The sequence below is a fragment of the Saccoglossus kowalevskii genome, chromosome 9, assembly GCF_978046115.1.
Source record: "Saccoglossus kowalevskii chromosome 9, keSacKowa6.1, whole genome shotgun sequence".
NCBI lineage: Eukaryota > Metazoa > Hemichordata > Enteropneusta > Harrimaniidae > Saccoglossus > Saccoglossus kowalevskii.
The window spans coordinates 17,858,772-17,875,288 of NC_140649.1; the positions used below are offsets into that span (position 1 = coordinate 17,858,772).

General features: G+C 36.9%; 2 protein-coding genes across 2 annotated transcripts; both read right to left on the reverse strand.

Moving 5' to 3' along the window:
• Positions 1-1,897: 1,897 nt before the first annotated feature.
• On the reverse strand, positions 1,898-6,871 carry LOC146738926 (uncharacterized). The gene is made up of 3 exons (XM_085503963.1): positions 6,781-6,871; positions 2,754-2,893; positions 1,898-2,284 (listed from the first exon to the last, which is right to left on the reverse strand). The coding sequence occupies exons 1-3, from the start codon at positions 6,869-6,871 to the stop codon at positions 1,898-1,900; spliced, it is 618 nt and encodes a 205-aa protein (XP_085360089.1).
• A 4,713-nt stretch (positions 6,872-11,584) lies between these two features.
• LOC146738927 (uncharacterized) lies at positions 11,585-12,202 on the reverse strand. The gene has a single exon (XM_085503964.1). The coding sequence runs from the start codon at positions 12,200-12,202 to the stop codon at positions 11,585-11,587; it is 618 nt and encodes a 205-aa protein (XP_085360090.1).
• Positions 12,203-16,517: the final 4,315 nt, after the last annotated feature.

The following is a 16,517-nucleotide window of genomic DNA, read 5'->3' on the forward strand; positions in this document are numbered from 1 at the left end:
AAATATGAAACAATCAAACAATTGCTTAAATGCTGAAATAACTGAAAAAGAAATTAAAATAGCAATTAACAAACTTAAATCCGAAAAATCAGCTGCATATTATGGGTTCTATGCAGAACTTATAAAAAACAGTAAAAAACATCTAATTAAACCACTTCATAAATTGTATAATTTAATATTCAATACAGGCATTTATCCTTACATCTGGAATACAAGTATAATTACGCATATTTTTAAAAAAGGGGATAAGAACGAACCAGGAAATTATAGGGTGGTAGTAGTTTCCAGTTTTATAGGCAAAGTGTTCTGTAATTTAGTCAATAATAGGTTATGTGACTTTTCAGAGAAGCATAATGTTATAAATAACAACTTTTTCTAAACCCAGCCTGGTTATCAGACTACTGATCACATTTTTACTCTAAAAACAATAGTTAATAAATACCTGAAACAAAATGGTAAACTATATACCCCTGTACATGCTTTGTAGATTTCCGCAAGGCTTTTGATACTGTTTGGAGGGATGGTTTATTTTTAAAATTATTGAAGAACGGGATTGATAGGAAACTTTATCTTTTAATTAAAAACATGTATAACAATTACTAAAACATGTATTTGTTTTGGCAACAAAATAAGGGTGTGAGACAGGGATGTACTATAAGTCCAATGCTTTTTAGTCTTTATGTTAATGACTTGAATGACACATTAAAACATTCAGTAAACCAGGTAACATTAAATAATTATAAAATTAACTCTCTATTTTATGCAGATGATTTTATGTATTGATTTCAACAACACAATTAGGTTTGCAAAATGCATTAAATAAATTATCTGAATACTGTCACAAATGGAAACTCCAGGTAAATCTTAATAAAACCAAAGTTATGATTTTCAAAAAGGGAACAATGAGAAAGAGAGAGTTATTTCAATTCCAAAAACAAAATATAAGTTGTGTCAATTCCTTTATTTATTTAGGTATAACTTTACAATCAAATGGAAAGTTCCAAGAAACAAGACAATGTTTAACAGACAAAGCTACTAGAGCAATGTATGCACTGTTGAAAGCAATGCCAAGAGAGACTGACTGTACTGTAGAACATTTATGCACCTTTTTCAGATATTTATTAAACCAATTTTGTTATATGGATCAACAACTTGGGGACATGGCATACTAGACAATAATAGATGGGACAAAACATCAAAACAAGCCTTTGAAGAACAAAAACAACAAAATTTACATTGGTTTACATCAGTAAAAAACATGGTCTAAGAAAATTACCACACAGTAAAATAAAAAACATACGAAAAAACATCCGACAAAGGTATGTAGAGTTCTGGAAGTTGAGTGTAACAAATGATAATAGAAAACTGAGAACGTATATAAAGTTTAAAGACTTGTACACTTTTGAACCATATTTGCTCTTATGTAATCTGAAACATAAAATCATAATGACTCATTTCAGAATAAGCAGTCATGTATTAGAAATTGATAAGGGTAGGCATACCCAACCCAAAATATCTTTAGAAGACAGAATTTGTAAGCAATGTTCCCGGATCAAAATTGAGAATGAAGAACATTTCTTCATGGAATGTCCTAAATACCAAACAGAAAGACACAAGTTATTTAATAATATCAGTATTCCAGAAGAATTGAAAAGTGATAACCAGATATTTAAATATATTGTGAGTTCAAGAGAAGACGTACTAATAAGACAAGTTGGTGAATACTTATACAAAATATTTGAAATCAGAAATACATGTAACAATAACTGACATTTTACTTTTACTTTAGTTTTATATGTATTGTACTTTATTATTTATAACATTTTTATTTATAAAATTTTATTGCTGAAAACCAATGGAAATTATTTCTAAGGATGCAATAAATTCATTATTATTATTATATTATATTATAATATGCTGGAAATCTTGAGTGGGATTTTGATTGGGAAGGTGAGAATTCCCAAACTCCTGGTGAATTAGTAATTGGAATATACTGATGAGTCGCCTTATTAGGCATATCTCTTTTTTGTTTCAAATCTTGATTTTTTGGAAGGTGGTAATCTTGGGTCTTGACAGTGAACACTTCATCATCACAGCTATTTATCAAGTGGCTCTCAGAAATATAAGATTTATCTTCACTACTCTGTCGAGCAAATAGAGATCTTCCATTCACATGCTCCATGCTACTATCATCTTGTGTGAAATCTTTCATTCCACCTTTGGGTAAGTCGTACACTTCGTAGACTTCATTGACATCGATATGACCGTTGGGAACAGGATGCATCTATGTAAAAAAAAGTATGGCATCCAAAATGTGTATATGATAAAACCAAAAGAATAGTCCCATCGTGAAAAACTGAATCCAAGTCGATGATTACCAATGATATTTCTGACTTGAATGAAAGTCACTGCAGTGACGCTGATGAATGAAATGTAGTGAAACGATTGAAAATAAATAAAATAGTGAAAACATAAACAGGGTCGGCTGGTAATTGTTTAGCAGGGCAGGCAAGTTTTTAAAGTTACCTGCCCTGTTGTCTGGTAAACCATTTTGACAAACTGCAATGATCACTATGAACATTTACAAGTGTATGAAAGTAATTTTACAATATAGAATTTAATATACATGTACATGCAAGTCCTACATACCAAAGATGTTAAACGGACAATATGACGCTGTGAATTCCTCTGTGACAATAATAACAGAAACCTTTCTCACTATCTATGATACAAGGACGTTAAACATAACTTACCCAGTTTTCATCTATGTTCACTTTTGGTATCGGTTTAAATATTTCAGATTTCTTGTATTTTTTCCAACACCTGCAGAGAAGCATTATAATTATGATGGAGACGGCTACCCCCAATGTCACTCCTATTGTTCCTAAAACATCTGGAAAATAACACAGTAGGAAACAGTGTTGATTAAAAAGTTATGAAACCAGAAATTAAACAATGATAATATAAAGTAAGTTTTGACGTGACATTTAACTATAGTTTATATACAAGAATTCATCTAGGATTTTTTTTTTGGTTCAATATTATTATTATTATTCAGCTATCTAAAGAACACTGCTAAAAACAATTAGAAAGTAATAAGTGTAGTCCTCTGGATTAAAATTTTTTTTTAGATGTGGTTCTATGAAAATAGACTATTTAGTAGTCATTTGGAGATTTTTTTGTGTTTCTCCATGTATATTTAATGGATTAACTTATGGTGAAGGTGAAATACTGACTTAATTTAAGGTTGGGGAAGTTTTTTTGCTTTTGCGAAGTATTCAAAATTATTTTGTCCAGTACATAAAGGTCTACACAGATTACAGAATAAAATAACAAAAAATTAGATTATATTTGCGGTTGTTCCAAAATTTTGATGACAGACCAATTTTGTTTCTGAAAAAGTTTCAAAGAAACAGGTATAAGACATGTAAAAAACAAAACGACCTCCAGTCAGCCATTTTGAATCAAATAATATGACAGCAGGTAACCCACCATGAGCGAGGTCAATGCCAAGTGTAAAAGAAAACAGCCCAGGTATGCCTGTTTTGTGTTTTTGAACAAAAATGACTGCCACTTTAGTCAAAGGTCATCAAAACAAATCAATGTGCATAGGTATATTATTATGACTTGTCATTGTACCAACTTTGAATCAAATCGGACGAGACATGTTCTAGAAATGACAGGGACTTGGAAAAACAAAATAATGTAAATTCAAGTTGATAAATTTATTAAAAAAATGCAATAAACTAAAAGTTACTGTTTTTGTTTTTAGTTGTGGTTATAAAAAATACAATAGAACGGCTTAGTCTTTTCCACGAAACGAAACAAAATAAAACGAAACGAAATGAAACGAAACCCTAACCCTAACCCTAACCTTAGATTTTGAACGACCTCAAACATCGTCACGTCCGTAATTTCACAGTGTGAAATTTTCTCAGATATTATTGGGCCAATGAAAAAAAAATGCGAGTTAGGGTTAGGGTTAGGGTTAGGGTTTTGTTTCGTTTCGTTTCGTGGAAAAGACTAAGCCCAACAGAACAAATTTCAGTAAGCAAAAAAACTACATAAAATAGATATCTACGTATATATCAACCAATACAGACAAAAAATATATTTGCAAATTACAGCAATAATTTTAAAATTTTTAATTAATTAGTGTAATGGAAATGATTAATTAAATGAAAATAATTTTCAATAGTTCAATAGTTTGCCAATATTAATATATTTAAACGAGCTAAAATTCAGCATTTCATCCATAACTGTTATCATTTGATGTCACCTGATAGTCGCGCAACATGTACTTTGCAGCCTCATATTAAACCTCTGAACAAATCACAGCATAAACTATCTTCCATTCACTTCAAAGTGTTGCATTATTCATGAAATCAGACATAACAAGTCATTGAAAATGACACAGTCCCCGTTAAATTTTTGAAAGGTCTCTTTGTGCTTGTCATATTAAAGCGTGTGTGTCCTTGAAACTTGAGTCCCAAGTGGCATATAAACAGATTATTTATTCACATCAAATTCGAACACGTATTGGTCATCCTTGATCCGATTTTGAAACAAATTGTCCTGGACATGTATCCTAACATGTATAAAAAATGAGCCAAATTTGAATTACAACTGACAAAGCATGTCCAAGATACCAAACATAAAAAACAAAACAAGATGCCTGCCAGTCGACCATCTTTGATCCAATTGCAAAAGAAATTGTCATGGACATGTATCCTAACATGTATTATCTATGTACCAAATTTCAATGAAAACTGACAAAACATGTGAAAAATACGACATTTGAAAAACAAGATGCCTGCCAGTCGGCCATTTTGAATCGAATCGCTAAACCACTACATGTGCATATGTCCCACATAAAGTACTAGGCACATGCAAAGAATGAACGGAATCGGTCAAAAGGATTCTTAAATATGACTCTGGACGGACTGACGCACGGACGGACAGACGCACGGACAGACTCACGGAGTCACGGGAACATGCATCATAACATGTATAATCTATGTACCAAATTTGAATGAAAACTGACATGACAAAGCATGTCCAAAATACAACATTTTCAAAAAACAAGATGGCTGCCAGTCGGCCATTTTGAATCGAATTGCTAAACCACTGCATGAGCATATGTCCCACATAAAGTACTAGGCACATGTAAAGAATGAACGGAATCTGTCCAAAGGATCCTGAGATATGACTCCGGAATGAAGCACGAACGAAGACAAAATTATAAGTCCCCAAACAACAAGTCATGAATGACACTGCCTTCACTAGTTGTCATATTAAAGTTGCATGGACATAAATTGGCAAACGTGATTTCTATGGCATTTTAAAGTTTATAGCACTCTCCATCCAGGTCAGCATTATTCTCAGCAAGAAAACCAGATAGCGACAAACCAGATCAACAGGTAAAATGACAAGAAAGTATAAAAATCAGATCTGGAAATATGTAGAAGAGTCAGTGTTGTGTCTGTTTGGATAAACTAGCATGTGGCCCTGGAATAGTTTCAATAAGGACAAGAGTACTTCTCATATGACAATGATACAAATAAAGTGCAAAAATCCAGAAAAATATTATCAAGTTTTTATTATCATACTTTAATATTAATAAATTGTGTGAAATTTTATGTACAGAGAAACATATATTTATGCTTTGGTTGACAGCACTTCTCAAAGTAAAAAAAGAGAACTAGTGGGCTTATCTGATAAAATAGTAACGTTGGTGACATGAGATTTATTATTTTAGTCATATCTCTAGATCTGAATAAGATATCTTCACTATTTTAGTGTCCAGTGTATGTTTATTATGATGAGCAATTCAATGAAATGGTGTCCTTGGGGATGTAGGGTCAATGTTGAAGCCTAAGAGAGGTTACCATTATTTTTGACTGTTTAGCTATGCTTTGCAGTGACAGTCTTTGACTACGATTCTAAACTCTTCATCATCATTGGGTACGAAACTAGTAGCACACGGTAATCTAATAAACATAACATAACAAAGTACAAACAACAGTCTCATTTAAATAAATATTTATTCAGTTATTGGGCTAGTTATCATTACACCTCAGATTAGTTCTTTCATATAGCATCACTTGATACATTAATCGTGGAATTACTTAATATTATTACTAGGAGGCAGGTGAGGCTGAGAGGGCCATAAACGTCCAAGTATTATCTGGGTTCTGCTGCCATATGGCCCAAGCAGTCTTCTTTTAGCCTCTAAAGCTATGAAAAAATGGAAGACCAGCTGAACGAGCATTGCCCACCTGCTGGGCAATTTCATGCACAGGAATGTACCTGAAGTTCTCACATTCAAAAGCAATCCAGAGCTCACAAAGTTCCTGGAAGTCTTGCCTAACTGAATTGACAATCACCACAACATCATTGTCAGTTGTTCTGATTATAACCCATTTGTGTCTATTGGCAGCTCTATATGTAACATGGACAAAAATGCAGGTGTCCGCCTCCTCATGCAAACAAGAGGAATATTAGCAAGGTTTTCACTAGGTAGAGTGCTGACAGCATTGGTGCCACAAGTTGATATCAGCTGCTTCCCTAGTTGAAGTTTTGTCTTTTCAATTTTATCACTCATGAGTGTGAACAATTCAGTTTTGTTGGCATCAACTCGCAGAAACCCTGTGAAGTTGCCAGGTACCTTGGCTGCGTATACATGTGCCTCGACTCTCTCTGGTGCCAGCTTTCAAACTGTTTTGCTTATAGATGTCCCGTATAATGTCCAGTCTAGCAAGATTTTCCAGCCAAGCTAACCTATTGTCATTGAACTTCCAGGCTTGATAAGTTGTACAATTGCTGGACCATCCAGTACTGCAGCATCACTTTGAGGACGAGTTGAAGGCATAAGGTGAGCTTCTCCCTCTAGGAGTGTTAGGATGTCAGCTTTAGTACCATGGAACATATGTCCATTCGAGAAAGTGATAGTGGGCTGGAGCTGCTCTCATGTGAAAATACATCTTTGTTGATTTCACATTCTGAATTTGCAGCAAGCAGTGGCTGTATGACTTTTAACCGCTCTTCTTTCAGAGTAGTCACCTCTGCCTTTTGTCTATTCAATTGTGAGTATGGATCTAAGAGTTCCAGCTTGTTCCTGGGAATAGGTGCAGTCCATGGATTTGTTCTCTCCCTTGGAGGTTCAATGCGCTTTTCAAAGAGGTCATTGAACTGCTGGCTAACAACCATTATGACAGATTTGACAGCATCCACTACCAGTGAAGAAAATTGATATTATCAATACAATAAACGTTCCCAGTAACTAATGTGATCTGAAGACAATTACTTCAATATCAAATATATCCAAATAGAAACATACATCTGAATAGATATACAGCAATCTGTCTGAATGATTTCAAATAAAATCTATATTTATAATGTGCAACTTACTTCATCTGTCATAATTAGAGAGCCATCAAGCTCAATCAGCTTCCTAGAATCTTCATAGAATGGATTCTCAGGGTCAACAAATGCCTCAACTAGTGTCTGGACATCTGCTTAGAAGGTATGCTGAAGCTTAGCATTCTCTTCATGATGCCATTCATGTGTACTAGGAGTTGGCTGCTTAAACCCCTGTACAAGGCGTGACAGTTGTGGTCCAACAATCAAATGGCATCAAAGTTTTGCTGGGTTTTCCGTGAGACCTATGACTCCAGAACTGTTGCCTTTGAGCTCACCAATTAGTTGCTCATAAATTTGGTCAAGAGCAATTGTGGAGAATCCATGGCTAGATGTTTGTCCAACAAAGTGACCTTGTCTGGATGTTGTTCCTCAAGTGCATGCATATCATGGTTATGGATGGTCAGATTTCGTATGTATTGAGTTCAATCCAGAGCAAATACCCAGGGTGATAGTTGTTCAATGGTCTTGAGGAAGAGGTTGAAGTCTCCATTATGGACAGACTTGACAAACTGGAGTGTGGTTAGCTCAAGCTTCATTCACGGTGCCAATACAGCAACTGTGGCTCCTTTTCATTTTATTGACCCAGGCATCGAAGCTGAGAGTGAGATCATTAGGGTTCTCTGACACAGATCGGGAATTGACTCCCTGAACAATGGCAGCATGAAGGATGGTGTAACAGTAGGGATTTCAACCGTTTGACTCGCATGGTATGCTGCCCAGGAGATCCAATCACTGTTGCTGAGCTGATTTTTGAGGTAGATCTCACTTGCATGCTCTAACCACTGGCAGGTATCTTGCAAGGTAAGAGGGGGGCGCCACATAAATAACCTCATCATTGGGCAAAGCAACCTCTTCCATGGTTGTGTCGGACTGTGGAAGAATGTCGATCCCCTTCTTGCCAATCACTTTTAGGTTGAGTATGCATTCTTGACCAATTTTAGTGCCAGCATTGCCAGGAGTAGGAAATTGAAGTATAGACAGACAAGATCCATGAAAACTTGACTTGCTTGTCATTGCACATGGGTTGTGGTCGATGTTGTCAAAGGCATTTGTCGTGAAGACCACATGACGAGCTTGCACAGGAATGACTATACCACTCTTTTCATAAAAGCGAGATATTGTGATATTGTCCGCAAGCGAGAGTATGCTCATGCATGAAATCAACAAGGCTTTCTTTCTGGTATTTGTATAGATCTTTAGGGCAATATATGCAAGTGAATTCTCACGTTCGCAATTACGACGTGGAATTCGGCCAGGGTTGGTCGAGCGTTGCTTCACAGAGTTGTAAATGATGAGCTGTGAAATTGAGTGCAGCTGGTATCATTATTGCAGGTCCATCTAACACCATCTGCTGGAAAGAAAGGAGTATTTATGGTACTGACTTTACCTCACTATCTGGTGGAAAATTTCCATTGAAATCATACTTCATGTTGAATACATGTTTTCTCAGAATCTTTGCTGCTTTGACCAGTTATCTCAAAATCCCAGCTGATATCTCTAGTAGGGCTAGACTGAAATCCTCACCAAATGCTAAATCAGTGCGGCTTGATGAACATTTGACTTTAATAAGATCTGGAACTGCAATTACCACTATGTGGCGAAGACGAGATGTGTGAACATAATCATTCAAGCCAAGGGAGACTAGGTGAGAAGAATACAGATTAGCAAGAGCTGCCATCTTGAAAACAGTACCTCGTTGTAATTCAATATAGTCAACCAAGTCGGCAAATGCTTTCAGGAATTTAGTTTGCTGGTCATCATCATCATTTGTAGATTCAATTATTGCAGCATCCCCGTAAAGCTTAGTAAGACATGACAGATGGTACACCGCATCTATGGCCACCATGTCCCCTGAGGTGAGCTTCCCAATAAGTGCCTTGTCACCAATAATCACAGCACATCTTCTTACTTTGGTGTCAAGTCCGAATGTGGCAGCCTTCCTTAACTTTTTTTCCACCAGTCTTTTCACAGAGCAGGCATAGTCTTCTCTTTTCGGGTGAGTCTTCTTTGGAGGACAAATAGCATCAACCTGTGAAGGGTTACCCTTACTTACTCTTCGAATTCGACTGGGCTAGCATTCACTGACACACGTTTGTTAAGAGAAAGATTAAAGTGGCAGATTGACAGATGAAACAAAGCTGCCAATTCCTGGTGTCTCTAGATGCTATCTACTTCTACATCCATGTTTCATGGCTGAATAACATAAAAATAGAGTTGTTAATTTGTAAATTTTGCCTAAAATTTGATAAAATTATTTTTGAACGACGCTGTAGGGACATAAATTGATCTCGTAGCACCCAAGTTACGATTTTATCAGATAATCTGTCATCAAAAACATACATTAAGAACCTTACATATTACAAATATCCTGACTAGAACCAGAGATATGGAAAAATACATCAGGATACTATTCGCTGGTGGCGGCCATCTTGAATTTATGTAAATGAGGGTTAAAGAAGGTCACCACAGCTTGTGTCCATATCTTGAATGTTTCATATGGTCATAGACTACCTTCACGCCAAGTAAGATGTTTGTACTAAAAAGTGCAGGCTTTTGATCATTTTGGGGTCTTAGCAAGTCCACTAAACCTGCAAAATCTCATACTATTGTCAGAGACGCAGCAAATAGTACCAGTATGTTTTTGTAATACATGCAGTTCCAGTGGCTTTGCTTTCTGAGAAAAAAATTCTGGCTCTGCACCTGCAAAAAACCCCAAAAAGGTTGTAGCATATGTGCTCACATTGGCTGTTGAATTAAATTAAAAAAGATATTTGAGTCTTTTTAGTACGAAAAAATATTACTTAATAAATTTATACCAGCCAGAAAGAAATTCCAGTTCTCACTGTACTATTTTAAACATGTTCTACCAAAGCCTAGGATGAACTAATTCACCAGTCTGTTTCCACTCTACAAAGTTGTCAAATTAATATTCAAGGGATTCTGCAAAAAAAATATATTAAGAATGTGCAAAAAGTACTTGTGTTTTCAATGTCATTAAAATCTGACCAGGGATATGCAGAAAATGTCATTTGAGCTGAACCAAATGGATGCCAAGATACCTAAAGAAATTAAAAAAAATACTATTGAGAAAATACAAAAAAATAAAACATTTAATATAAATGCAGATAGAAGTGTCTAAGTGTATGTCAAATTCCCTTTGAACTGGATTGCAGTGTTCATTCCAGAAAATTGTCTCAGGTTGGCGGCTAATTTGCATACTAATTAACATATTGTAGTGGTATTTTTTAAATAAAGATTTATTGTATACAGTGAAACAAATTTAGATTATTAAAATGGGATATATTGCCAAAAATATATCAGTTAATTTTGTTAACTGTTTACAATTATATGATATAATATCTGGAATTTAGAAAAAAAAATTATGACTATTAAGTCAACATCACTAAAATTGAGGATTACATGATTTGAATCCCTCCCTAATCTTGCTTCACTGCTCCCTTAAAGCTAATAGCTTCGTGCGCGTTCTGGTAATTTGCATACTGCATTGTTATTACCTTATATTAATGCTAAGAAATGACGCTAGAGACCAGGTCTTGGCTGAGAGCAGAAGGGGTGAGAGCCACGGTCAAGCGCCGTCGCCGAAACCTGTTCCGTGATGTGAGTCGCAGATTTGATTCACATCACAGAGAGATTAGCATGGTACTTGATCGAGGCCAGTCAACGCAGGGGTCACCACCCGACTGTCGTTGCGGATACCATTTCCGTGCACAGAGTCGCATGTTTGACTCTATTCACGAAGAATGGCAGCGTGTTAATCGCGTGGTGCCCGCATGCACTGCGATAACAACCCCAAATTATGAGATGGCCGGGAATGGCGCAGCGACAAGCAAGCCGAGGATTCGGTATAAATACATGTTGTGGTATTAAAGTACATAACTGTGATGTTGCTCGTGATATGTAAAATGCAATAGTTGGTCAACGCAACCTAAAGTGAAATAGATGATACGAACATGTCGAGGTAAATGTCTGAAGCGAAATATAGTTCATGTAAATAAATGTAACAAGGTAATAATGAGCGAGTACAAAGTTAGATGGTTGAAAATGGCACCACGGCATAACGCAAGTACGTGGATGTGGCAAACGAGATGCCAGTGTGAGAGTCACGTGAGGATGAGAATCCACAGGTAGCAGGAGGAGGCACCTAAGATGAATGTCTGCAGAGGATTCGAGGCACGGCTTGTAGCGTTGACGAAGGTGTGTCGATATACACTTGGTATGTGTCACTTCGCCATCTTCCAAGAGTCTTGATTAACCAATCTGGGACGTTCGCTTCTGCTGCGGTTGTCGCTGCCCCTCGTCTGAAGCTGTGGGTTGTGTACAGGCGTGGATTTTGGATTCCAGCTCTAGTCAACAGGTCACGCAAGTGGGTAGTTAGGCTTTGACGTGTAAGCCAACTTCCTGAGTGGAACTGGAAGGCAGGCGTTTGGGGTGATGGGGCACAGATGCTGCCATACTTGGTGTACGCACGAACGGCACAGACTGAGGTGAATGTAGGCACAATTTTGATGATGCAGCCATGACGAAATGGATCTGTTTTGGAGGCACGTAACTGGACGTGTAGCTCGATTGCACATGTTATGTCTTCGATCAGTAAAGTACGGGTTTTGTCGAAAGGCTGGGGCGACGTTGCAGTAAATTCGCTGACTCTTAGGAATCCAAAGAAGGCAACCGTAAATGCTGACCATAGCATGAGTTTGTCATTTGTGTGGATGAACAGGTGCGTTCGGAGTGATTCTTTCAGGCGTCTTACAATGTTCATAGTGATAGGGAGTCGTGGTTTCTTGTGTCCCCTAATGACCTTTTGATGCCAAGTAGTGTACGTTATAACTGTACGCTGTTTGAGATGTTGTCTGGTTGACCTGAGTCGGTGTGTAGATGGATAATGGCCGCCAGGTAGACCTTATTGGTTTTGTATGTTATGCCAGTCTGAGCTAGGTAGGTGGCGAATAGTATGGTTGTTTGTGGTGTGACTGGGTATGCTGGTAGCCAGTATAAGTCACAGAAGTTGTGGTAGCGGTTTTGGCCGACTTGGTATGTTCGACGGGTTGAGTCTGCGATGCTGCATTGCATGTACAAGTGTGCTTGTGCTGCTAGGGCTTGTGTACTTTGTAGTGAGGCTCGTAGTTCTGAGATATGATGCGCTCTGGGAGTAGATCGGGTGGAATTGGAGTAGCGGCGTGGTCGGCTGTTGGAACCAGTTGCTTGAAGCGTTGCATCTGTGAACGAGAAAGTGAATCGGCAATAGAGTTATTGACGCCATTAATATGGGTGATCATAACATGAAAGTTCCCTTTTGCAGCAACGAAGAAGATTGCCCGGACAAGGCGCATGATATTTGGACATCGTGTTGATCCTTTCTTCCAGATGTTAACGACGGCTTCATTGTCACAGTGGAACAGTATGCGTTGACCGTGCCAGGAATGCCCCCAAATTGAACAGGCGATGAGAATAGGATACATTTCCTTCCATTAAATGGATGTTGGAAAATGTGCTGGCCATGGTATGGTAAACCAATGGTCAATGTAGAAGCCGCCGCAACCAATAGAACCTGATGCGTCTGTGAAGAGTTCGAGCTTTGGAGCAGGTGACCAGTTGGACTCTAAGAATGATGCGGAACCATTCCAGGATGGTAGAAAGTCACACCACCACTGAATATCAAGTCTGAAGTTTTCAGTCAATGCAACGATGCTGTTGATATTGGTGACAGATGTGTTGAGGTTGATCATGCGGCGTGGAAAATACGTCCGGCAGGCACGCACTTACAAGCAAAGCTTAACGTGTTAAATCAGTGACAAGAGCTCTCGTTTCGTGCTAGAGGTTTTATGGAGCCAAGTGGGGAGTACTTGTAGTAGGTCGTTCAACTTGTCGTCTGGTAGTCTGATGACCATTTTGACAGTGTCTAGTTCAATCCCGAGAAATGTGAGTACTAAAACATGTTTGGATATTTAGAGTACTAACAAATTTTCACTTCCGGTCCGGTTAGACTTAAAATGCCTGTGAAATGGCTGCTATTTTCACGCCTAAAATTATCAATTGATACATAAATATTATTAATTTTTATGTTTCTAAGCATGAATTACTTTTTTTAAGTGAAAAAATGTGTTTTAAACATAGTCTACGGCAACTTTATTTTTGTGTATTTTAAAACGAGGCTCCTTATTAGCTTCTCATTTGCATACAGAAATTCCCCTTGTGACGTCAGAAGGGGAAGTCGCATGGCAGCTTGCATTGCCGATACGTGTAAATAAGGCAAATTACTTGTGCAGTTTTCTCGTCTTTGACTACATTGTCACTTATGTACTTGTTCGTCGAGGAAGAATGGACCATAATGAACACATAGTATCAATTTTTGTTGCATGGGGTTGAGTTAGATGCGAAATATGTCCGTTCTGGTGTAGCTGACCACCGTGATCGTCACCGACACCGGCGCATGTTTGTACACTGTTGCTGGACAAAATAGAATTTGACGTCGGAATTATCTCGTTATTTAGCAGGTTACTAGGCACGTCACTACACTGTTTTATTTCATCAATCGACTGAGTAAAACTTTCAAAATTAAAATAAAAGAGAACATGTTTTGACATTCTAAACATTAGACTATAGTGATCACTATAAAATAATTAAAAAAAAACGACAAATCACAGTTACTAAATAAATGACAGCCGCGTGGAAATAAATTTACATTTTGTTGAAATAGGTAAACGCGTCAGGTCACGGCGAGGGCAAGTGCGTTAAAAGCAGCGTTTAATTGGATAACAAAAATAATCGAGATCTTTACACATACAGATAAATTCAGAGTGGATTCGAGTTAGCTTGATCCATGGCGTGATTGTCATAATTATAACATCGTATTAAAACTTTATTTGGTGGAAACCATTAACCATAGACCCTCTGTTAGAGGGTCTATGGTGGAAACACATTGACCAAGCACGGATTCTTATTTCATAAATTATTACGCAGATCAAGCTGAAAGCATGGTGGTAAAAAAGAACAGAGGTGTGAATTCGACATTCAACACCAATCACCAAACAATTCAGAAACTTTTAGCCTTCGAAAATGAAAACAGTTAGCAGTGTGTAAGGGCTGTGTAATTTACTGTTTGTCCGACGCTTGTTTTCGTGTCACTGTCAAAATTATTGCTACCTTTTACTTAACAGGGACTAAATGGTCTCTATAAAACGATAATCAGGATCGCAAAAAAAGTCAACTGACTTGAAATACTTGCCGGACGTCTCTCTCTCTCTTCTGAAATCCGCCTCGGTGATCATGTGCTGGTCCGGAATCTTTTTCTTTCAAAAGTGTTGCGCCAAGTTTACGTTGTCGGCGTTTCTCTTTAAACCTAGTCGTTTTTTTATGGACGAGGACAGTTGAATGAATCTAAGGTTAAGTGATGTCGCACCTTTGGATCGATTAGAAACGTGTGAATACATACATTATGGCCATACGTTTCACTGCAACTGCCCACAACACAACATCTAAAAACTCTCTCTCAAAAAAAAAAAAAAAAAAAAAAAAAAAAAAAAATAGACAAAGAAAAAACGCCGACCGAAAAAAGTATATCGTTTAAAAGTATACTGAACGACCAGTGTTATTACGGCTCAGGGGTATGACTTCCTCTCACATTTTGTCATTTGGTGGCGCACTTTCGGCGAGAGTCGGAAATCCGGAAACAGTCGACCGTTTCACGATAGCTGGGCGTGGCTACAACACGAGAAATATCCTAAATTTACTTGGATATGAGTAATCATTTTCAGCAAAAAAATCAATAACTACCCTTTTCAGTGGGACACAGATCTAAAATGGGAAACGCGAGGGTGGACATTGCACAGGCACTTTAAAATACACCATGAATATTCACTTTTGAGATATCATTTTTGGTATGTGTTGATTCTTTGATATTTCAGCTTTGTCGTCCTGTGCTTCATTTAGTAATTCAAACTTCCAAGATTGCGTAAAAACGGAGAATTTTGCGATTTCGACATCGAACGTACGTGCTCTGCAACTTGCAGCACATGAACTTAAAGACGTTAGATAATCAAATTCACAAGAAGTTGACTATCCCTGATACGGATATTGCTAAATCACCAGTGTGAACTTTAACAGGATTCCCATATGAAGTTACACATCATTCTAGCAAGGAAAAATAATGATTAATTTTGTTATAATTAAATTTATTATATAATAAAATCATTATTTCATTTTTGTTAGTGTATCTTTAATTTTATTTATTAAAATATGTACACATTATATCTAATTGGGGTGGGAATCGCCAAGCCAATTTATAAAATTATAAACAAATATTTTCGTAAATAACACTGAGCGTGAAATACGCCCTTGAGAAGTGTTACTGACGGAATATTTTATATTGCAATTTCTTTCAATTTTAATTAGTTGTATTGCAATGCATTAGTAATAATGTAAATATATATATATATATATATATATATATATATATATATATATATATATATATATACATATATATATATATATATATATATATATATACATTTCTTTATTTCATTGTTGTGACTGAAATATATATCTGTTACGTACTATAATTCATCTATATTGGAAAACGGTTATGGGGATTATTAATTCTAATACTGCACCCCGGTAAACAATATTCAACTATCCTTTGCAACACCAATAAGATCATAATGATAATGTTTCTTGGTCTTTGAAACTATGGGCATTATCAGAGCATGCGTCCTATTTAGCCCTGAATACAGTCCTGTAGGTTGGCCTCCTTCCGCTGATCATTCGGCCCCCACAGTCCTGAGAAGTCACATAGACTGAGGATTCGACACCCGCCTACAAATTTATGGCGGAGAACCGTTCTGCAGTTTTCATGATTGTAACCAGCTTTTTTGTGGCCGAAAAATGAACCTACAGTACTGGAACGTTGGCGAAAGCTAGTTTTACGCAACGAAACAACGTTTTGTTAATAAATACATCAAGAACAAGATGGCGGCATATATTTTCGGTTGACATTAGTAAATGTCGATTGATCGACCCTAGTGGGAAATCTTATGTAATTTCGCTTCCAGTTAAGGTATTTGGAATAGTTAGAC